This window comes from Adiantum capillus-veneris, chromosome 18, assembly GCF_014529385.1.
Source record: "Adiantum capillus-veneris isolate H3 chromosome 18, ASM1452938v2, whole genome shotgun sequence".
NCBI classification, from domain to species: Eukaryota; Viridiplantae; Streptophyta; class Polypodiopsida; order Polypodiales; family Pteridaceae; genus Adiantum; species Adiantum capillus-veneris.
Window position 1 is genome coordinate 68,401,245 of NC_140948.1, and position 25,124 is coordinate 68,426,368.

The following is a 25,124-nucleotide window of genomic DNA, read 5'->3' on the forward strand; positions in this document are numbered from 1 at the left end:
CACGGATGAGGGGGCCCTCTCAACATCGACGCAGATTGCGACAGAGGATCCATACCATACTAGCACGACATAGGAGCAGTCCCGACAAAGTGCTTACCTTGGAGGACATTGCACCTTTACAGCCTTTTGGATACTGATGTGTATATATGATGCCTCTACTGTCAAAGAGCTCCATTGTATCAGTTCACCCTTTGTATCAGCTTTCACCCCACCCCTACCCACTATTTTCTTTTCAGTTCTTTGTACTTTTTGTACCCAAACCTGGTATTAGATTCACCACATGTAACCTTTTGGTCTCATAAGTCATTTTGGCCTTTTGAAGACATTAATATTACATTTCATTTCATCTCTGGTCTCTATGATCTCGCGGCTCATTAGAGCCAAGGCCTCAATACCACGTGCTATTGTTCGAGCAGAGCTAGTTGCCCCCCCCCCCCACTAGTGGTTGAGGCGCTCACCAGATAGGTCTCCTTCATACACCGCATGTGGGAACTTCCCAGAGACAGATATGCCCGCCTTGCACTTGAGTCCTCTCAACAGTTAGCCATGCAGGGAGATACAGCATGCTGGTATGGGGAGATGACATCATGGTTTCAGGCGCATGGGTTCAGCATAGACAGATTGCCTCCCTTCCAATACTCATTGGATGCACCCTCTCTGACTCTTACACAGTCCGAGATCACCGGGCTCATCCGCCAGGACTTGACTCGGATGAGGATATTTGGGAGGTGTCCAGAGATGGGAGTATCATGATTTTGGGAGATTTCAAAGCTAGGACAGCGTAGTGTCAGGCAGTTTTCTATGACACTTCTGTGGAGATGTTGAGAGAGCTTGATACCACAAACATGGGTTTCACGAGACTATCACATGATAGAGAGCAGACAGAGCATGGAAGATTTCTTACTGAGATGGGTGGTGCACATGGTTTAGCCATCTTGAATGGTATCCAGAGATTCCCTAAGTCGAGCAGGTTCACTTGTTTCCCTCATCATCATGGAGCTAGTATAGTGGATTATGTCATGACTACACCCAGCTCCATTCCATGTATTGATGATTTTGTGGTAGGCCCTAGGGCAGTTGGGGTGGCAATGGATCATGATGTTCTCTTACAATTTAGCTGCACCGTCACAAGCACCAAGGCCCACTCCTTATACATTTTCAAGGGAGTCTTGACTGTGTCTATATTGATGAGATATGCATGCGCCTCTGCATGAAGGAACCAGGACGCTCTCTTCATGAACTCAACCAGGTTCTGACAGATGCATCCATCATTGAGCATGAGTTGAGCAGATGGGCAGAGAGAGAGAGAGGGCACAGAGGGCATCAGAGCGCCAAGACAGAGGCGTTTGTCTACCCTAGATCACATTCTCACAATACGAGCTATCATTGAAGGTAGATTTCATGGGAGGATTTATTGCAGCTTTGTGGGTTTCCGATGGGTAGATTGATGCATAGACTACAGGAGCTGGGAGTGCCTATAGAGCTCATATGGGAGATCTACTGGACAGTTACAGGACAAGTGCATGCACCCGAAGGGATGCCAAAGATTATTCACTCCACCACTGGGTTGAAACAGAGTTGGCCACTATATCCCCCACTCTTTTTGGTATGTATGTGAATGAGGCTTCAAACTACATAGAGAGAGAGGGTGACAAAGGAGCACAGTTGGGAGGGACATGAATATCCTTATTGCTGTATGCAAATGATATTGTGTTTATTTCAGATTCACCTGAGGAGATGCAGCACCATCTTGATGCTTTACACACATTTGTGCAGGTTACTGGTATGTCTGTTAACCTTGAGAAGACGAAGGTCGTGTAATTCGATACCACAGTGCAGTAGGTCACACGATCAGTGCCCACTTTTACTTATGGGACCTCTCATTTTTCTTTTCCTTGCTTGTTTTTCTTTTGGTAGCCTCAGCTTTTGACCCTAATTTGATTCATTATAGCTTCAACTTTTGAATAATTACCCAATTGGGCACGCTGAAAGTGGCAGCTTAGGGACCGATCGATCTACCTCCTTGCCCTTTGCAAACTAAAGCATTTAAGCACGGTGCTTCCAGTGAGCTTCCATAAGCATAAGGATCAACACAAAGATGAAGTACAAGTACCATCTTGTCAACCTGGAATACTTCCTGAAGAAATTTAGCCTCCTTTTTGTACTTGATTCCAAGGAGCATTGATCCAGCAATTGTGTACGATCAAATTGAAGAAATAAAGAAACAGGTACATTACGATCATTTCTTGAGAGCTGGAGCTCCCCTACAAGGCCAGGCTGAGGCAGTGGACGGATGTTTTTTTTAACCTAATCTGAAAATCTAAAGCCTAGAACCCATCAGAGAGAGACACAACAGAATTCAAGTAGAGACCTCGCCCCTCAATCATTAGGCCTTTTTGTTTCCAATAATATTTGAATGAAGTCCCAAAAGGGCCCCATTGGCCATTATAATTAACTAGTGGTGGGGAGAATTGCCAAGGTAGTTAATTTTCCACACATTGGATTGTCATAATGCAGCTATCATTGACATCTTGAATAAAAAAGCCTGCTTATGATAATCACCTTTGCAGCGATTAAGTCATTGACTGGGATAAGTGTACCAAAGACCTCAATTCCAAAACCAGAGCTTCACTATAATATTCCCTTAAAAGCCAAACTAAAATGAAGGAGGTAAAAGACCAAAAGCTAAAGTGTACCTGAAGTATTACACCTATTAGCCAAACAGGCTTACAGATTGCAGCTCGAGCGTACTCAAATCCAAAACAAAGCCACAGCAACCTCCAAACTGATAAGGTTGCATTTTCGTTAGTTGTGTGCCTTACCTTTTCTATTGCATCATTCCAGAGCTGTTCACAATATTGTGCTCCCTCTTTTGGATTCATATTGTAAAGATCTTCAGCCTGAAAAGATAAAACAATGATTAAGAAAAACAGTGTCAGCTATTTCTCGTCAACATACCCTATTTTTCATGTTTGTTTTCGAGCTACATGAGGAAAAAACTCACAGGAAAAATAAGATTATCAGCCAGGCTATTAGAGTTTCCCACAGAATTGTACATTAACCATTCCTTGCAAGTTTTGTTACAGACCAAAACATTGCGTCGTTTTCCTGTAAGAATATATCGGGGGGGGGGGGGGGGGGGGGGGGGGGGGGGGGGGGGAACGCAACATGTTCCTTCAGGAGGCCATAAATCCAATCTGAAGTTATAGGTGAGGAGAAAGGCCAAATGGACAATATCGCATTTATTATTGTCTACATTAATCCAAGAAGATGCCCAACAAGACTAGACACAGAAATAGGTGAAAATTTTTGGGTAATCTTGAAAAAAAAATCAGTTGCGAGACAAATCAAAATGGAAAAGAGCTGACAACAAACAGTAAAGTGATTGTATAAAGAAACATCGATCAGGTGATAATAATAACGACGAAGATGAATATGGCAAATATTTTGGTGGTGAACACAAAACATTTGACCACCAAGATACCAAAGATTAGTTAACCTTGCTATTGGCAAAAAACCTATCAAGAAATCGCTTCTACAATAGTGCATCTGAGTAGCCTTTTTATGTTTCTTTCCCCAATGTCTAACAACTAAGATCATCAAGAGCTACCAAGAAAGGGATACAAAAATTTTCTACGGGAACCCATATAAAACCATATTTTGTAAGCTCCTTTCCTCCATTGTAATCTGATATTTAAGCTTTGTAAAATTTACATCAAGGAGAGGCTCTGAAATAATAAAATTCTCAGTGCTCACTACCTTTACCATACCTTTATCGCTTCCATGGGGAAGATAATTTTCTATCAACAAAGAATAGAACCTTTAAAATTGAAAGCGTCATCATCAACTCATCACGCATGGTGTGGGCGAGCTATCACACCCCTACTTGCTCTTGCCAAAAGTTGGTGCCTGTTTACAGCGTAGCTTTGGCCCAGAACTCAGTACTATGCATTTACACATCACCACTTATAACATGACAGCTTCATGATGCTAGCACATTCCTGCTGAAAGTCCTTCAAAGCTTTCACAACAAGGAATGTGGGCAGGAGGTTTAATTTCAATGCCATACGGTGCCAATAAAGCACACCAATGGCCTCAAACAAGGAAACGGCTGAATCAATTCTCTGAGATGGTATTTGTATCTAGCAAAACAACTCAGTTTAATTAAGCAGAACAAGAAAGAGATTTTTTATTTTATTTTTTTTGCTCACTCTAAACTAAATACGTAGCAGTATAGTAAGGTGCTCTCCAAACTGAGCTTGATAATCTCCTCTCACTCAGCTCACCAACCAAAATGAGCATATCATGATGGCATAGAAAAACGAATGTTATCTGGGTAACTATCCAAAGATTCAGACGCCTCATTTGCTTCATGCATGTCAACCACACAAGAAACACACTCAGAGTACTGCGCATGAAGTTGGGGGTTGGGGGAGAGAGAGCCTAGGCCTAAGCAAAGTCTCGTTTATTTTAATCTTTTTTTTTGAAGGCTACATTCAAAATCAGAACTGTCTATTGTTGTTCTTTAATTCATTACAAATGTAGAGCAGGTTGATGTAGTTTTTGGCTTGCAGAAGGTCATAATGCGATGGGTGGATTTTTGGTGCAAATTGTGGATCGTGGATGCAAGTCGTTCGGATGGAAGACACGTGTACAATTTACTTGTTTTTTAATATTTTTTTAAGGTGTTTGTGAAAGGTATTGACATTTGTGTTACTCTTTCTTTAAAAAGGACCATTGAAAATTGGGTCAAACACAATTTTTTTCTTAGTGTTCCACCTTTTTGGCTTTTTAAAAGAAACCTTAGTGTTGTGTTGGGTTAGAGAGACTTTCATTGTTTTCAATGCCATGGTAGAGACTTACCTTAAATGTTTATTTCACTTTCATTTCATATCCTCACATATGTTTACTTTTCTTGCATTCTATTGTTTTAGAATGTTAAAGTGAACCGGCACTTGCATAATTCTAGTAAATTCTATGGATACACACACATATATATATTAATGAGTTTGTTTAATTTTATATTTCATTTCACAGCCTCACCTGGCTTGACTTTTCTTACATTATATAACTTAATTCTAGTCAATATTCAAGAAAGTCTCTTTTATTAAGCGGCCGTCGACTGAGTTTCCTTTCCACAGAGAAACGAACCGAAAATACTAGCATAGTTTGCAGGATTTTTGAAAAATTTTCTCACATATTTCACTAGTTTTTCTTCCCTTTACCATGGTTTGCAACCAGGTAGTCTCCATTTTCAACCAACTCAAGGCTAAGCTAAGGCAATCCTTTCTTGAACATTGATTCTACTTAAACTCAACCTAATGATTTTATCACGTTTTAATTATTTTAAAAAGCCACGTGATTCTTTCACTTGTTTTTGTTATTTTAGTTTGTACAAAAATCATTTCATTCAAGAGCATGGTCTATATTTCATTAAAAAATTTAATATGTCAATCGATTGAATTATTTTTTATATTTTAATTTGATAAAAACTAATTTAAGAGCCTCACATGTGTCCATTTCGTTAAACTGTTTTAGTATACCAGTGTGACCCTTCACCTTGTTAGTTTCAAATTTCAATGGGTCCCTTCATTTAAAAACCTAATGACTTTCTTTGCAACTTTTTTATTTAAAACATATTTTTTTGTATATTTTTCTTTCATTTGAAGACAATTTTTAACTAAAAAATTATAAATTGTCTTTAAATGAAAGAATTTTTTCACAACTAAAAATGAAAGAATAGTAAATTATAAAGGAATTAAAAATTATCCTTAAATGAAAAAATTTCTTCACAATTGAGGATTTTTTTCTGACTTTTGGTCTAATAGACAAATGTCACGTTGTTACTTTAGTGTAACAAGTATCATTCCCAATGTTGATAAAATAAACTTCAAAGGAGAATACATGTCACATGTAACACTTGATTAAGAGAATTTTTCAAAAAGAAAAATGTCATTAATTAATGCTATCTTCATGAAATATTATTGTTGTTAACTTAAATTTTTAACAAAATTACTGTCCATCATTCCTTTGGAAATGTTTCTATAATGCAATGATCAATGTCATTTGGTCATACTTTGATGTCATTTAAATGTCAATATTAATTCTAAAATCCCAACCTATATTGAAATAATCACATTGGTTTCTTTACATAGTTCACTACAAGATTTATCTCAAAATACAACAAAGTAAATTTTTAAGTTCGGCCAAATTTGGTCAACAAGTAACTTCTCTATGTTTACCACTAAAACAACTTTACCTACACCTACTAGTCACCTTTTTCCCTTTGTAATATTCTCTCTCTACAACCTTTCAAAATATTTGTTGTGAAAATAAATGTCCTGCAAACACAACTCTCATCTACTTTTGCATTACATTTCCTTAGCAAGCCACCGTGATTCTTTACCTTGTTCTCCTAGGCGTAAAATATATACTGATGGCTTAAAACTATTGCATGTTACGAACAGGAAATGAGCATTAAAGTTAACATGTTGCTTTTCCTTTTTTTAATAAGGTTAGTTTTGCTTCTCAATTTTTATTAAGTTTATTGTATTGTTTAAGGTTGACTTGTGTATTTTTCAGTCTACTTTATGCATTAAAAAAGTAATTTGCTAATTATGTTGATATTTGTATAAGCTCATCTACTTCATTTGGATATAGAAAAGCATCTTTGTTTTGTCGGTTTGAATTGAGTGTGATGGGCTTTTTAGTTTGCTTCTAAATTCTTGAATTTCTTGCAAAAGCCGAAAAAAAGTTCACGTGTACAAGAAATGATTTGAATTACAAGTGATGTGTCACGCAAATGTCTATAGTCATGTCTCTCTACATAGAGCCTTTTTGGCCTGCCCAAAGGGCATGGGTTATAGTATTGAGTACCCTTTTTGTCACCAACTAAACATAAGAATTTTACATTTTGATCCGACAAAAAAAGGTGATTGGTCTCTTTGGTTAGTGGCCATTTATAGCAAAGTGAAAGAACAGGTCTTTTTTGAAACCTTGTGGGGGTCTCATTCTGCATAGATGAGGGGTGGTGTACCTACTCGCTCCATCCAATTTCTACTAGCCCAAATCTTGCCTAATTGCCTCTTGCATCTCCACCATCTCCTGAATAACTTTCCAAGAGCTCAATTTGAACCGGCAACATTGGGCTCAAGACACTTTATGCGCTAACCATCGCTCCAATGGCTCGTCTGTGTTCTCTAATTCACGCTCTCAAGATTTTAAAAAATGGACCCTCTCACTATCCCCCTCTAGTGATGTGCCACAACACCTGCCACATCTGCTACCACCTACAAAACACCCTTCACCTCCTGCAACCCTCGATGCTAGCTACCACACTCCCCCTGCCTTCGTGTCCCCTTATACATTACTCATGAATCGTGCATTTCATTTTACACTATTAACTTTTATCTTCTAGGAAAGCATCTCTAGGAGACTCCACTTAAAGAAAACAGTGTGCGACCCTACTTACTCGCTGCTTTCCACCTTTCAATAGATGGAATCATCATAAGTTCTAAAGGTGATCTGCCCTCCGAAATTGGATGTGAGCACCAATAGAATTTGCATTGTTTGGGATACTAACAAACCAACCCCGGAAGGCATCATGGTTGATTTGAGAGACCCATGGGTGGGCAAGAGGCCCTTCAAACTCAAATTTGGCAGGTTTGCAAATTCATGTTTTCAATGTGGAAAATTTGGACACATGCAATATGAATGCCCTAAGCCCGTCTTACAACCCCCTCCTTCAGCAGTTCCATCATATGATCCTAACCCCTACGCGTAAATCTATCGGTGAGGCTAAGCAAAATGGAGTTTCTATTGCTAATGTGGCTCCCAAATTCCAATGTGGAGAAAGAAAAAACTAAGCCTCCTTACTCTATTGTTCTTGGTAATGGGAATGTTGTGAAAGGCAAAAATGTTGCGTCTAGTGATACTAGCGCTTAGGGGGTGCCTAAAAAGACAGTGAAGTTTCAGGCTCCACCCTCCTCTCGTAATTATGTTCCACTATGCTTCATTTAAGCAACTTACATGTAATAATAATAGCACATTGATTGATACATGAGAAAAAGTGATGCATTCCTATAAGGATGTACTCGCTGGTGAGGCTTCCACATCTCATGTAAGTTCTTTGGAAACATTCCCTGCATTGAATCAGTGGAGTGATTCAAACACGCATGTGGTGGATGAAGATGTGCCCATGGGCACTTCTACTTCATTCCTTACGCTTCTTTTCCACTTGTACATATGATATCCCATGCATAATCACATGAAATGCATCTCATACAATATGTGTGTGTTATGCAACCTTGATAAATGGCGCCTAGCCTTGCACTATGTAAATACATGCAGGGCAGATATAGTTGTTTTGCAAGAACACAATCAACATGAATTTGTTGGTCAATGTTCCTATTTTTCCGGTTATTGGATTGCGCATGCATGCTTGCATGGTTATTCGGAATTATTGATGATGGTTCGTCATGAGCTTGAGCCAGTTCTAGTAAGTAATGACCCATGCGGCAGCTGGGTGATTGTGCAATGCTTGTTGAATGGTCAGATTACAAATTTGGAGGCATCTATGCATCTTCGATTTGCTATGGAGCTATATGGGCTTGCGATTGGTTTTAGAGGCAATTTTCGCAAATCAAAGCTTCTACTGCTTAATCCATGTGATTGGCATAATCTATTATGTCCAGGTGAGATTGTTCTCTCAAATGTGATTTTCGGGCATTTGGGATATCCAATTGGATGGAATGTCACTCACGCTCAAAAAGTAGATTGGGTTATGAAATGCTTGAATGTCAAATTTCATTAGTGGAAATTATCCACATGGCCATTTCATATTCAACTATGAACCGTTCAAAGTGTCTTGATCGCTTACATTCAATTCTATTTACCATTGTTGCATTGGCCTCACCATTGTCTCGATTCTCTTATGTGAGCTATTAATTTTGTCTCATTTGTGGCGAACCCATGCTCACAAAAAAGGCTTACGTTTGATGTAGATGGGGAAACTTTGTACTCCTAAGCGTTTTGGTGGCCTCAATATCTTGGACTTGCACAGGAATGATCTAGCCATATTATTGCCTACCCTTGTGCAACAAAATCAGTCTTGGACTCGTATGCTTTCCTACTTGTGTCAACATGTTGTTACTTCCTCCTTTGGTCATTGGAAATCATCTCTCTAGGAGGTAGGGTTTGGCAAGATGGAAGGGCACATTCCTGGATGTTTGTTTACTTCCAGTTTGATTTCTGCCTAGAAAGAGGCTACAATGCATTTATCATGGTATGGTCAACAACAAGGGAAAGGGAATTCGCTTTGTTTGGAGAGTCTTCTCTAGAGTCAACCATTCTATCTTGCTTTGGTTGATCGATCACCTCCACTGGCATACTTTTTCTCTTCTCATGGTCTTTGCATAGTTGGTGACGTGGTTGATAGGGTAGGCTACACTTTTCATTGCCGCTTACCGTTTTGGATTGGGTATGCATTATTGTTAGCTTTGCAGAGAGCTTCAACGTCACATGCTGGGTGACTTTTTACCCATTTTTACTTTGGTCGATGGTAGCCGCATGTCTGATTGGAATTTTTGGGGCACGTCTTTTGATTCCATTTTTGCCAGTGAGGTTTATGCTCTTCTTGTACCGCGGCACTGGCTTGCCGACCATTGTAATGCCTTATGGTCCATGCATAAGTCTGATATTTGGTGGAGGAAGTCTCTCTCTGCAATCTCGAAGAGCCACTTTCCTTTGAAGGAGCGATTTTTTCTTTGGTGATGCTTGCTTGGAGTTCTTGCCGTGGGCACTTTTCTCAATGCACATCATATCCGCTCTTCTCGTTGTGTCCGTTGTTTGACTTCAGAGGAGATTGTTAGTCACCTCCTTTTGGATTGCTACATTAGCATAGTTTTTCCTTGCCACATATTAGCTTGTATGCGGCTGTCGGTTTCCCCTCTATGGTCTTCCACAAGCGGTTCTGGGTTTTGGGCATTCTCTATCCTTCCTTGCAGCAATTTGTGGTCTTCTTTATGTGGGGAAGACTCCGGGCCTATTGGACCATGTGGAACCAACTTAATGGCTCTATGTTCCACCGCTTTGATGCAAATCCTTTTCTGTTTTTCAAGCTTTCCCTTAGGCAATCTTTAGGTTTTGCCATGGAAGTTGGTGATATCACCCTTGAGATAAATCAACTTTCCTGTGAATTCTTTTAGCCCTCTCTCACAAATGAACCGTTTTCTATTCTTTCTTTTGTACATGATCCTTTCCGTGGGTTTTCCTCGCCTTGAGGTTTCCCACTTGTAAATTAATCCCAAATATTTACAAAATAAAGTGTGTGTGTGTGTGTGTGTGTGTGTGTGTGTGTGTGTGTGTGTGTGTGTGTGTGTGTGTGTGTGTGTGTCACTCACGTGCGCATGCACACACAATAGACTCAACGCCACATTAGAAAGTCCCTCAATTTATTGCATTGAGTGTTCTCAAGTTGGAACTTGGAACGTGGACGTTCACCTGTGGGCCCTCCTCATATACAAGCAACTCCCTCTCATCACCTTTGCACTCTTCTTGGCCTCACTTTTGTTTACATCAGCCACTCCGTTGCTCTGCACATCCTCGCAATTGTATCTAGTTGATACTAATCATTACTTGCTGATAGTGTTGATCTCATGTTGAGATGAGAGAGAGAGAGAGAGAGAGAGAGAGAGAGAGAGAATGGAACTACTGCCCCTAGGCATCGCCATCATGTTCCAAGCAACTACTCTATAACCAGTCATGTTAGCAATTCATGTTCAACCTTCATATTTATGGGTAACTCTCAAAATACTAACACTTTTGGTTTGTGTTAAGAATGAGAGAGAGAGAGAGAGAGAGAGAGAGAGAGAGAGAGAGAGAGAGAGAGAGAGAGAGAGAGAGAGAGAGAGAGAGAGAGAGAGGTCTTGTAGGTGTGTTACAAAGGTTACATGATAAGGAGGTGGAGTTGTTGTAGTCATATGACAAGTCAAAGATGTAATATAGCAATCAGACAAGGTGATGACACGAGCCTTCTGCTCCTTCCCATTCAACTTCATGTAGCATGGCATGATCATTTTGGTCAAGGCTGGAGCCAGCTTCTCAGCAAAGAGCTCTCGAAGAAAACATTTTAATCATAGCCCGCATTAGCAGCCATCTTTACTCACACACACACACACACACACACACACACACACACAGAGAGAGAGAGAGAGAGAGAGAGAGCATTTGAGAGAAAGAGACTCTATTGCCTTGCTATGTGAGTTATCGTGTTTCTTGATTTGTGACCTACGTATTTGAGAGAGAGACTCTATTGCCTTGCTATTTGCATTGTGGTGTTTCTTGATTTGCTGACTTGTTATCTGAGTTGCTATGTTTCTTGCTTTTGTTGACCTTGCTATTTGAGTTGTCGTGTTTCTCGATTTGTTGACCTGCACCTTCCTTTCTTGTTTTGCATGTGTAGGTTTTCTTGATTTCTTTCCTCTAAAGTTTCTTATATGTAGGTTTTCCAAGTTTTTGGAAAAAAGTTTTTTCCAAGCACTGGGCTTCTCCCAACTGCGATAAACAATGTGTCATTTTGATTCTTGTTGAAAATGCTTTGGTTGACCTACCTAATCTGGCGTACTTTTTAGAAATACATGAAGCTCTAACGAGCTGTCTACTTGGAATGTTGTCTCTTGAATGGTACTAATTGCAGGATATGCTCGCCACGTTCATGATAGAGCAAAGAAACTCTAGCCTAGTATCATCGGTGAGGGCCTTTCCATGAACGTGATTGCTTATGATTGCATTTTGAAGGTATGTGGAATTAAGCAACAAGTTGACAATGCATAAGCTTAGCACATGCAGAGTACAAGTTGTTGGCACGCTTCAGGCTTAGGGTATCTCTCCTATCCCTTTCACTTTCTAATTATGAATCGTCTATTTGGCACAAATTTTTTTATTGTACCTTTTACAAAATCTATAGAAGGAAGTTAGGTTGGCTGATTTTCAAAACATTGAACTTGGCTATGGGAGGATGCTATCGTTGAACGTTTGGGTGACCTTCATATGTTTGTGGTCGGTTGTGATCAAAGATTTGCAACAGATAAACTAGGACGATGGGTATTGAGGTAGACTTTTGAGCTCAGTGTAGGCTTAAGGTTTTGAGGCTATATCTCTTCGCAACACCCCTAGCATGTTGGTACTAAGTAGCACCCCTCCTCGACTCTCCTCCAATTTTGCACTTGCGATTGCTGTTGATTCTTCTCTCTTTTGATGTGGATGAAGACCTTTCACCCTTGAATCACAAAGGCCTATTGCACCACAACTTCCTTTGATTTGTTCCCTCTCATACAAGAGGCTAATCAAATGTATTGTTTTATAATAGCTGGCAAACCAATGATATGGTTCTTTTTTCAATGTATGGGATATAATCTTCTTGCCAACTTGAGGTTTGAGAATACCTTTTTCTGGCACGGTTTGATTTTTGGAACTTTTCTCATACTGGCTCAACATTTAAAAAAATCATTAGTATCGAATATACTCCTAAACAGCCCCACCCCCCTCCCCCCCTTCTGCCTGGCCCCTTCTTCTTGTCACACCTATGCCTTACAACAAGCACCTTCCTTGCCTACTTCTAGGCCACATCCACAAGCTCATACCCCCTCCTATGATGAGGATCTAATGGTTCAAATGTGAGTGTAGGCTTTTTTTGTGCGGACACAAGGCAATGGAAGAAAGAGAGTGTGACAAGGTGCTTTGAACTTTGGAGTTTGGACTAGACTCTCTCTCTCTCTCTCTCTCTCTCTCTCTCTCTCTCTCTCTCTCTCTCTCTCTCTCTCTCTCTCTCTCTCTCTCTCTCTCTCTCTCTCTCTCTCAAATCACATGCTGGTTAATGGGTCTAAGGTACCGATTCACCAAAACCATTATGTCTAATAGTGATTTCAACTGAAGGTTGCGCCTTCTTTGTGCCTAAAAAGAAGGTTGGATGGCTACTGCCATGGCATTGCTATCCCTTTGCTCACAAATACATTCCAACATCCAGTCCTCCTGTGCCCTCAATCTCTACACATCCCCCTCAAGGCCCTCAATCTGCTCATCATTCAGTAAGACCACATGACCTTTAATCTCGATCTCGTACATGCCTTAAAAGTGAAACATGGAGGTGATTGCATCTAGATTGCGAGAGCTGCATGATCTTACCAAAAGGGGTGCCTACGATTTTTGACACATGGCTTGACTTTGGGCCACACACTCACCCAGGGACCTACACATTGAGCGCCTTGTACAGTTCCTAGATGGATACATGAACTGTCAGTGTCGCGTGTAGATGGATCTAGATACATTTTCTTCCATTAAGAAGTGAGAGGATCTATCAAGATTCCATTGCACTTGCAATTGTTGTCGATTCTTCTCTCTTTTCCTGTACATGAAGGCCTTTCATCCTTGAATCACAAAGGCCTATTGCACCATAGCTTCCTTTAATTTGTTCACTCTCACACAACAAGAAACAATAGGGTAAGGTTGGGAGAGGCTAATCATATGTATTTTTTATAATAGTTAGCAAACCAATGATATGGTTCTTTTTGGCCTGTTAAAGGCCTTAGTGCAATATGGGGAAAGGTCGTTCATTTTTGTTTGCATGAAGGCCTTAGTGCAATATGGGGAAAGGTCGTTCATTTTTGTTTGCATGAAATGTGTCCGAAGGAGGCTCAAAAGTCTTGTGAATGAAAAGGAATCATGGTCTATTCAATGCTATTTTCTAAAGTATTCCTAGAAGTTTGATCCCATGATGTAAAATCTTGATAAAGAGCCCTTCGATGTAAGGATTTCATAAAGACTCGTTTCACTAATTTGTTTTATTATCTTTTATGTTTATTAAATTTACACTTTCTTATGAAAAAACACTAAAATATTTTTTGTTTTAATTTTTAATTTTATTGTTTTTAATTTACTTCTTTCTCATTTTATTTTATTAATTTGAATGTGCATCTTTCATATTATTTAAGTGGAACATTTCATAATTTAAAATCCATTTGTGAATATATATGTATAATAGATAATATTTGCAACTAATGGCTCTTACAAAATAAGATTCATTACCCTTTAAGATTCCCTTTCTTTTTGAGCTCCTTCCCTCATCACCTCGGCTCTGTGTGCATGTCCATGTCCCTACACCCGCCCTCTCTCCCACTAAGACCTCCTGCAACAGTCGTGACAAGCAATCTCTGTGTGAATTTTGTGGCCCTCATAGGTTCCCTTGCACGCGACAGAGTTTGGGTGAAACCTTGGCTCTCACAGGTTTTTGAATCATCTGCACCTCGTGTTGCCTCCCTCCCCAATCACTTACGCCTAGCCATCACAGTTGTTGCTAGCTCTACCCCAATCGTGAGCGTGCACTCAACAGTTTGTACATGCAGAGATTGCAAGGCCATGCACACACTTTGAGGCATGACATGATGTGTGTGTGTGTGTGTGTGTGTGTGTGTGTGTGTGTGTGTGTGTGAGAGAGAGAGAGAGAGAGAGAGAGAGAGAGAGATTTGCAGTCACATCGTCGACAACCCTAACGATAAAAAAAGTCTTAACTAAAGAATCTTGAAAGATAATTAAAGGAAATTATCATTTTTAAACAGTTGGTACCGCCTAATAGATAATATAATTTTATATTAAAACACAATAAAAATTCCATGTGATTGTCAGCACATATTTGAACTTATTATCCCTCATCTCCCCTTACCTTAGCAGGCCTTTGTGCCTCCTCACCTTGTTTCAATGTATGGGATATAATCTTCTTGCCAGCTAGAGGTTTCTGAATACCTTTTTATGGCATGGTTTCATTTTTGGAACTTTTCTCATAGTGGCTCAACATTTGAAAAGATCATTAGTATCGAATATACCCCTAAATATCCCCCACCCCCCCGGGCGCTCCTTCTTCTTCTTACCCCTATGCCTTACTATGCAAGCACCTTCCTTGCCTACCTCTAGGACACATCCACGAGCGCTCATAGCCCCTCCTATGATGAGGATCTAATGGTTTGCACGTGAGTGTAAGGTTTTTTTGTGCGAACACAAGGCAATGGAAGAAAGAGAGTGTGGTATGGTGCTTTGCAGTTCGGACTAGACCTCTTCTCTCTCTCGTGAAGCACATGCCAGTTAATAGATCTAAGGTACCAATTTACCAAAGCCATTCTATCTAACAGTGATTTCAACTGAAGGTTGTGGCTTCTTTGTGCCTACAAAGAAGGTTGGTTGGCTACTACCATTTAGCCTTGAGCCAATTGAAAATCGAGACTAGCTAGCTGCAAACCATGATAAACAAAAGAAAAACCGATGAAATATGTGAGAAAGTCATCCAAAAATTTTGCAAATCTCAAAAATTTTGCTAGTATTTCCGGTTTTCTTCTTTGTGAGGAGGAAACTCGACCAGCGGCCGCTTAATAAAAGAGACTTTCTCGAATGTTAACACTGACTGGAATCAAGCTATAGAATGCAAATTTAAAGCCATGTGAAGTTGTGAAATGAAAGGTGAAATAAAAAGAACTAATTAATATGTGTGTGTGTGTGTATAGAATTTATTAGAATTATGCAAGGTGAAGCTTCACTTTAGCATTCTAAAACAATAGAATGCAAAAAAAAACATATATGTGTGTGTGTGTGTGTGTGTGTAAATTTTACTAAAATTATGCAAGGTGAAGCTTCACTTTAGCATTCTAAAACAATAGAATGCAAGAAAAGTAAAGATATGTCAGGATGTGAAATGAAAGGTAAGTCCCATCATGCACTAAAAACAATGAAAGTCTCTCTAATCCAACACAACACTAAGGGTTTCTTTTAGAAAGCCAAAAAACACACATATATATCAATGTGTACTCGACCATCATATGTATCAATGTGTACTCAACCATCTTTTTATATGGGCACAAAAAGTCTCCTGACTTTCCTTCCATTTTCATGGGTCTGTTCATTTCCTAAACTCAACCTTCACTTATGCATTTAAGATGTTTTGAAAGGATGAACACACCGGCCTAGATTGGGGAGACCTAATGCCATCATTACCTTTCCTTAGCAAAGCTAAATAAACAGGAGAGATTTGTTTCAATTTTGACAACACCCAGCTGTTTTTATAAAGGCCTCCTGATTTTATCACTTTTTTTGTTTTCAAATTTTCCTTTTGTAGGAAGATTTAGGGTTTTGGAGAGCAAGGTTTGTTGCGCATTTGTAGCCTGTGAGACTTGCGTGAGTTGGGCACTCACATGCGATCTACAAAAGGGCGGCTTACAAGGTGACTGATGCTAGGCGAGGATGCGCCATGGGGAAAGGGCAAGTCATGAGGGGTTCGAATTGCATCAGAAGGGAGGCGCCTATAGCCCCACACATGGTGTTTCAAATCCCCCCCCCCCCCCCCCCAAACCAACTTTTTGCTTCTTAGGATAGGCTCGCCCCTCCTATGGGGGAAAGATTGGTTGTCACTTCTATATGTGCAACAAGCAGTCTTCTGCGATGGTATGTTAGGCAGATGGTATGTGATAGGCAGCCAACCCCCTTCTTGGTGGCAACGCCCTTGGGGGTGTCTGGCTCGCCTGTAAAAGCTTGATTCTTACAATGTAACCATATCGATCTCACTAGTTGATTTTGGCTCCTTCCAAATGGTTGGTTGGTTTCCGAAGATGGTGTTTGGCTCGCCTGTAAAAGCTTGATTCTTGCAATGTAACAATATCAATCTCACTAGTTGATTTTGGCTCCTTCCAAATGGTTGGTGTTCACTGGCGGATGGTGATGGAGATCATGGCTCCCCCTTAGTGTGATATGCTATCTACCTTCTTCTATTTGGTTTTTTTTGGGAAGGTGGCTCCCTTTGCGAGCTAGGTGATCTTACTATGTGTTATGGGTATGTAAAGCCCAGAACAATATGGTGTTATTGATTTTTCTTTGCGTTATGGGTATTTAAAGCCCAAAATAGTATGTGTTATGGTTGGGTCTCATAAGACATACTGTGCATGAGATTGTAATATGTATTGTTATGGGTATGTAAAGCCCAGAACAATATGGTGTTATTGATTTTGCTTTGCGTTATGGGTATTTAAAGCTCAAAACAGTATGTGTTATGGTTGGGTCTCAATTCATAACTCATCTTTGGTGAGTATCGCTATTTTTTAAAAAAAACGTTTTTCCATTTTCTTTATGTAATTCTGATAGTCTAATATGTTAGAGGCACATTTTTCTCCGGCCTAATGTGCAATCTCTACTCCCATCTCCCTTTGCTAATTTTGACCATTTTGGCAAAGTTACAAGTTGAGCTCTTTACTTCCACCAACTCTACATTTGCATGTGAAAGCTCTACATGATGGCACCAAAACGATAAAGCTGCTAGCAGTTACTCAACCTTGACCAGTGTTGTGTGAAATGCCTCTTAGGTACATTTCACACCGCTACAAAGATGGGGTAAAGCTTGCGTAAGAAAGATTATCTGCTTGAGATTAACAAGACTGGAAGGTTGGAACTACTCGTGTTTCCTTCTTCTTAATGAGCCCTTTCTCAAACCAACTTTGCCATTTTCGACGAAGTTAAGCTTGCAAGGCATTGTTTAATAGAAGCGTCAAAAAAGGAATTACGTCAAGAAAACACTGTTATTTCTTGCGTGTGAATGTGCTCTTATCTTTCTAAGGAAAAAAGCAAGATTTTAGAATGAAGCAAGGTTAATAACTTAAGAATGGAATTTAAATACACACATCATCTATGCTTATGTCACTTTTATAAAGCCATGATGCTTGAAAATTTGGATCTGAAGAGGGTTGCCATTTGATGTGCCTTAATAGTCTTTTTGACAAGCATAGAGTGTGTTTTCTTGTTAAGCCTGTCGACTGAAACAATCCAAGTTGCTTCCCTCGATCAAATTTCAACTTTTTGTATACCACGTATTTTGAAACATATTGTTGTATGTTTAATTTTCATGGTAGACCAACAGAAATACATTTCTACTCCTTAAAGAATAGAATATGGATCCCTCTTTGCCCCGCATAAGGAGAAGTATGGGATTCATACATGACTTTGTTATTCTATGGGTGAGTAACATATAGCCTATTGCCGTTGGAAGATAACCACCCTTCAAGGTGAGTGGTTCTTTTTTCTTCCCTATTGCAAAGGCTCTAATTACGTACTTAAAGTCTTGGTCACTAGCATACTCATCTACCATAAAAGATAGATCATTGTGAGTTGCTATAGACACCACATTTACCCTTGGTCGTTGTGAAAGTGCATCAACCGCTTGATTGTGCTTGCCAACAATGTGAGCAATAAGAAATTTAAATTGCAAAGGAAAATTTGCCCACCTCATTTGTTTGTTGAAGAGCTTGGTTTACGTCATGAAGTTCTTGAGGCTTTGTGATCCATTTGTAGGATGAATGGAGTCTCCAAGAGATAGTGTTTCCACGTGTTTAGAACATATAGAATAGCTAGTAGCTCTTTTTCGTATTTGCCCAATAATCACTTATCGAAGTTGAGTCTTTGACTCTCATATGCTATGGCATGCCCTTCTTGAAGCAAAATAGCTCCAAGGCAATCACCACAAGCATCACATTGGACCTAAAATGGCTTTGAGAGATCTAGTAGTGTGAGCACACGTTGAGAGATAAGCTTCTCAAAAGCTTCTTACACTTTTGCAGTCCATAAATACTTAACATTCTTTTTTTTTTGTCAAGTCATGTAATGGGTCTACTATTAGCGAGAATTTTTTCTATGAAGCATCTTTAGTATGCACACATACTTATGAAGCTTCGTACCTCCTATAGATTCCTTGGATTAGGCCATCCTTTTATTATCTCTAACTTTGTTGGATCCATACAAGTGCCATCTTTAGAGATAATGTGACCTAAATATTGAATCTCTTGTAGGAAAAATTCACTTTTCTTTTGATTAATGAAAAGCTTATTCTCTTTCATAACTTGAAAGATTACCCGGAGGTGTCGCTTGTACTCTTCAAGAGAATGGCATGAAGATTTTTTTGTCCATCATGAGTTTGAATGCATCTGGAGCATTTGTCAGGCCAAAACTTGTAAATTATCAAATAGATCTTCTACCCGCGGCACGGGAAATATATTTTTGATAGTGATCTTATTTAGTGCTCTATAGTCGACACACATGTGATATGTGTCGTCTTTCTTTTTGCACTAAAAGCAATGGTGAACAAAATGGAGAGGAGCTAGACCTCACCATCCCTTTTTTTTCACCACTTCATGCACTTGCCTCATGATCTCCTCTTGTTGAGCTTGTGAAACGCGATAAGGAGACTTGTTAGGCAGTGAGCTTCCTGGTAGGAGCTCAATTGCATGGTCATCATCCCTCATTTTAGAGGTAGCTCACTAGGGATGTCACCAATGAAAACATCTTGGGATCCATTTAGAAAATTAGACAACTCTAATTCCTCTTTATTCCCTTTATTGCAAGGATATGGTGTTCCCCAACTCATTAGCATGTATGCACATGCTCTTTTTCCTGTAGGTGAAGTAGATTCTCCTTTCAAGGAAATTCATGTTGGAAGCCATGCAGTTAAACCATGGTGCCCCAACGATTAACATTATCATGTTTGAGAGGGGAGATGAAGAAATCCTTTTTGTCCACATAGCTTTGGACATGAAGCCTCAATTTTCCAATTAAGGGAATCATTGAGAGGTCTTGTCCCTTGATAGCTCCATCAGATTTCAATGTATCTCCCATCTTGTGGGCTTGTATGCCTAGCTTGGTGGTCAACTCCGTGGACATGAAGTTGTGAGTTGGAACAGGGTCAAACAAAATAAAGGCATCATGCTCTTGCATCTTTCCCCAAGCATAGGAAAGGAGAAATCCTTGGCAATGAGCATCCTCTTTTGGAGCTTCAAACATAGAGGCTCTAGGAGTCTCATTGGGGGCAATTCTCTTGGGGCAAGGACGATAACCATGGCCTTGCTCCCCACACTTAAAACATTTGTGGTCCTTATGAAAAGATTATAGCTCTTTAGGAGAGAGTTTATATTTACCTTTGTAAATTCCCTTCTCCTTGGACCGATTGTTGTTGTTGTTGGAATAGCCTTGGTAAGAGTTTTGGGCATTGATTTTCTCCTTGGCATCACTTTTGTCTTTATTTTCCATGGGCTTGACATTCCGTCTAGCCCCTTGTTGGAAATAGATGCACGAAGCAACCATGGTGTGGTGGATTACTTTGGTGATAGAACCAGGCCGTTGAGAGTTGACATACTCTGCCATCTCTTTGGGTAATCCCGCATAGAATTGTTGCTTTTGCTCGGCAAAGTCTATCTTTTGAAAGATACTAGCCTTTGAGATGTAAATCCCAAAACTTGTCCACATATTTGTGGATAGACTCATGAGAGAGAAGCTTTAAACTTCACCATTTGGTAAGCACTTTGTCCTTTGCATCACTTGCAAGGAATTGCTTCATGATGGAAACTCGTACAGATTTCCCTATCTTTGGGGATTCGCCGTTGCCACGAAGGCTAGCCCACCATTGACGAGCCGATTTTTGGAAGAGCATAGCTACATGGTGTAGCTTGGAGGACTCCGTGAAGCCCTCATCTCCAAAGGCCTCATCAAATTGTTGGATGAAGGCCAATACTTTGTCGGTAGCACCAAAGGTGCCTTCATAGGTGAGAAATGAGATACTCTTTCCTCCCTCTTTGAACTTCTTTAGCTTTTTTGACCATCGCCATGCAGGGTAAGATTTGTGATGTCCTCCCCTCTTGTATTCTCTAGGAGAATAGCCATAGCTTTCATCGGTAGAGGAGGAAGGTGAAGAAGAAGGAGAAGAGGGTTACCCCTTTCTTGCCCTTTTCTTCCTTTGTTTCCTCTCTTCCCTTTTCGAGTGATGAGGAGAAGGACTATAACCATTTCCTCTTGGGAGGAGTTGGCGATCGTCTAAACCGCCATCTTCATGGAGCCACATCTTTTGAGGAACTTAGGGAGTCATTACTTTCTCGTTCTTTGGATTCCTCCTCTCGTATGGGAGAGAGTCTTCTTTTGGGGGTCTCACCAAGAGGCCTCCTAAGCTCTCTCTCCTCTTTGAGAGTAAAGGAAATCCCATAAGCACGAAGTTGTTGAGTAATTTCAGCTTGCAAAGAGGGGTTGCCCATAACTTGTTGCAACCTAGTAACAAGATAATTAACAAACATGGGGGCATCATCATTAACACCTTCATGTGAAAAATCAAAGTTATCAATGTTCATTCTACTCTCTTGGTTATTGTCAGCCATGTTAATTAAACTTAGGTGTTTACTTAGTGTATGCTTTGGCAATTCAAAACCTTAGTTGCTACTCCTCTTAGCCTTTGAAAATAGGCACTTAAGTATATACACCCACGGCTCGAATTGGTTAATTATAGAGAGTAGTGGAGTGAGTCTAACATAGCAAACTTGCCGAGGTATAGCTCCTTTCGGAATTCTTATGGCTCAATAATGGTAAAGTCATAGGCAAGTCTAAAAAGACTCCATTATTAAGACCAAAGCTCCCGAGGTGTGTAGCATATCCCACATAGTGGGCTCAACAAAACCGATAATAGATCCCAATTCCACTAACCCTAATATAATTAACAAAATCAACCATTAATAGGCTACTTAAGGACCTCTCTTCTTAAGCAAGAAAAGAGAAACCAAACGCTCTGATACCAATGTAATGGAAATGGCCTATGAACCTTGAGAGTAGCGGAATTAGGAAATTAGATCAAGCACTTTTGTGAGATTACTTTGTGAGCATAGCAGGTGAACTTAATTGATGGTAGCAACATAAACATGGTACTTAGTTAAGTTGGCATGAAGAATACTTTTGAAAGAGAGAGAGTTTAGAGGAACATGACAATAGTTGAGGACCGAATTCATACAGAGCCGGTTCCCGCTCCAATAGGAATTTGTATTATAGTTTCTCCCATCAAGAGAGACTTGGTATAATACAATATTTGTGTTCCTTGTGACCTTGGTGATGCAATGAAGATGGAAATCTTCATGCATCACAAGCATAACATAAACTTTGTAGAAAGCATTAACTATCCCAAGCCTCAGTCCCCTCAAACACCTTCGAAGGTGGAGAGAGCTAGCGGGGAATGAGGGTCGGGAAGAGGAAGAAGAAACATTCCATAGGAGAAAGAAATAGTTCCTCACTTATCATCACTCTTCTTGCTAGCATACATAACAACATAGTAATGAAGATGGAGAAGATGGCAAGCTTAAGCATTGAAGCATGGCTCTTAGTTGGATTTGCATTCCATAGCCAAGAGTGTTGGTGTAGGCTCTTACTTCTCACAAGCTTGGAGAAGGAGGTGGAGTTCCTCAACTTTCACCAAGTGAGAATGAATCCACAAAATGAGTGTGCGTGTGTGTGTGTGTGTGTGTGTGTGTGTGTGTGTATCCCCCCAGCACGCCCCTTGATTGCTTGGGGTGAGTTGTAGCTTTTACACATGTTTCAAGCTCATTGGACCCCTCTTCCCCCTAGCCAATCACATGCAGCATGCATTCAAGTACATGGGTAGTCTTTGGACAAGTGTCCTCCTTACCCCTTAGAGAGAGAGAGCTTGAAAATATCTAGATGTTTGTTGGATGGATCAGAAGCCCATTGGACCCTCTTTAGCCCAACCAATAGCATTCAAGCACACCATGTGGTTAAGCTTAGTGAGAGTCTGACATGTGTCCCATGTGCCCCTTTGAAAAAGGGGTGCCCTTTGGGTGAGTGGAAAATTAAGTCAAAGATTCCCCTAACTTTGGGACTCTCATGCATAGGAAGCTTTTCAAGCACCTTCATCATTAAGTTTGTAGGGTCTCTTTTTTACTCAAGCACCTTACCCCCCATTAAGTATGACAAGCACCTCAAGCACCTTAGTCATCAAGCACGACAAGCACCTCAAGCTTAGGTCGGGTTCCCACCTCAAGCTCAGTCAAAGGACTTTTAACACTAACCATTGGAGGTCTTTAATGAAGCTAACCCTAAGGTCTTTTAAGCTCCATTAGATGCACATTGCTCTTTGATAGACTACCTCCTTTTGGACCCTTATTGAGATGTAACCATCTCTCCTCTTGGTCCCCTGCTGAGGTAAGTCTAGAAGCACTTATTGCACTTTGCTCTTTGATAGACCATCTTCTTTTGGACCCCTACTGAGATGCAACCATCTCTCCTTTTGGTCCCGTGTTGAGATAGGTCTAGAAGCACATGTCTCTATTCTAACTCTTGTTCTTATTTATTCTCCCACATTAAATGATCAGTTTAATATGAGAAAATCATTTAGTAAAGTTAGATATTATATTTTATGACACTTGTTATCTAATTGCCTAAATCAACAAAAAGGTGGAACAAAAAAGATGGCGCTTTTTCTATTAGAAAAATGGTTAGAAATCCATGCACTTGGCAATGTTTGTCACATACTACTAAACAAACTTCTTTTTACAGCATTGCTTTCTTTGATTCTATGCCTGTAGTGCAAAAAAATCAAAAATAAAAATTTGAATACTTGGCAAAAGAATAAAGTTCTACATAGCTATCTTTGGCAAATTTTCTACCATCAATATGTGACTTTGGGCCCAAAGGTCATTGATCAATGACTTAAACATTGGTTTGTTTTATGGAAGATATTTCTTTACCTTTTGATCTATAAATCTATTTTAAGCTTGAAATATCTTTAAATACAACCATCATCTGGAAACAACTAACACTACCTAGATGTATATTGACATTGGATCGTAAAAATAACAAAGGCTCAAGAAAATATGATTAAAAAAAGGCGGGGACTAAAATTGAGTCCAACATCCTTTAAAATAATTATTCAATTATATTAAAATCCATAAAATCAAAGATCTTTTTTTTTCTTGCAAAACTCACAATTGTAATTGATTGTATTAGAATGCCACCAAGAAATGTACAAATCAGCCTCAAGCTCATGTCCAGCCTTGAGAAGTAGATGATTACATCAGTAACGTACTATTTCCAAAAGCTAATTCTTTACACAAAAAGGCTCGACCAAATGGCGACGGACACCCTAAGCCATTCATTCAAGGATTGCATTTTACCTATCACATATATTATCTCCTTACTTTCTTGTACAATCTCTGAGAAGCTAGCCACAAAGAGGTCGCCACAAAAGATCTTAAAATGGCTCTATCTAGGCTTAGACATATTGTGTGCTAGTTATGTTCATGAAGAGGTGAAGATCTCTCTCTCTCTCTCTCTCTCTCTCTCTCTCTCTCTCTCTCTCTCTCTCTCTCTCTCTAACATTCACGTGTACATTTAGTTTTTACAATTATTTGAATAAAAGTAGCAAACGGAGAAAAAAAACTCATGAATGGAAAAGAACTACATGATTAGTAATGGTGTCGGCTAGGGTGGCTATGGGGGGTGATGGCGTGCAGCCATGGCAAGGTGCAGGTGGTGCAGATAAGAGAGAGAGAAGGAGAGAGAGAGAGAGAGAGAGAGAGAGAGAGAGAGAGAGAGAGATAGATAGAGAGAGAGAGAGAGAGATAATACTGGAAGAGAAAAGACACGCTATGATTCTTGCATTAATTCACAAGAAGCCTTACATATATAAGAGGCTTTAGGTAGCCATGCAAAAAACACTCCAGTTCTAACTGAACGTGCCTACATGCTTCATAAGGGGAGTTTCCCACAGGCTAGACACCAGATAAAGGGCTTGAATCCCCAACAACCCCCCCTCTCAAGCCCGACTAGACAGACCCTCTCATGATACCTCGAATTTGTGGTGTACTCTTCAACCGCGAGTTTACGGTTCTCTGAAAACCAAGGATTTCTAGTGTATCCATAACCTGGTGCTACGATGGTAAAACCCCCTTGAACATATAGGGTGTAGGTCCAAAAAATTAGCTCCCACTAAATGGAGTTTTTGGTTCACTTCCAAACCTTGGGTTTAAGGTGTACCCAGTAACCTCATGAGAAGTAGGACAAAATAGGACTTGAACAAAAAACTGATAATTTGGGAGGTCTTACCACTCATTTGTGGCAGTGTCTATAGTCGGTACAATTTATTTTGACTAAAAAACATGAAAAGAGTTGAACTAAAAAGGCTTCACTGTCAACATAATATATTGGAGATTCGGTGTCTCTCTCAATCACATGAATTTGATTTTTACCCTTTTGAAAGCATCTATTTGAAGGATGATTTATTT

The 25,124-nt window shown here is 39.8% G+C and overlaps 1 protein-coding gene across 1 annotated transcript in view; it reads left to right on the forward strand.

Annotated features, from left to right (window-relative positions):
• The window catches only part of LOC147435838 (ABC transporter C family member 13-like), a 74,930-nt gene extending 70,171 nt beyond the window's left edge, over positions 1–4,759 (forward strand). Inside the window, exon 3 of the mRNA XM_086488056.1 lies at positions 4,575–4,759. Coding sequence (XP_086344182.1) covers positions 4,575–4,673 — 99 coding nt within the window. The 3' untranslated portion in view covers positions 4,674–4,759. The remainder of the gene's footprint in view (positions 1–4,574) is intronic.
• Positions 4,760–25,124: the final 20,365 nt, after the last annotated feature.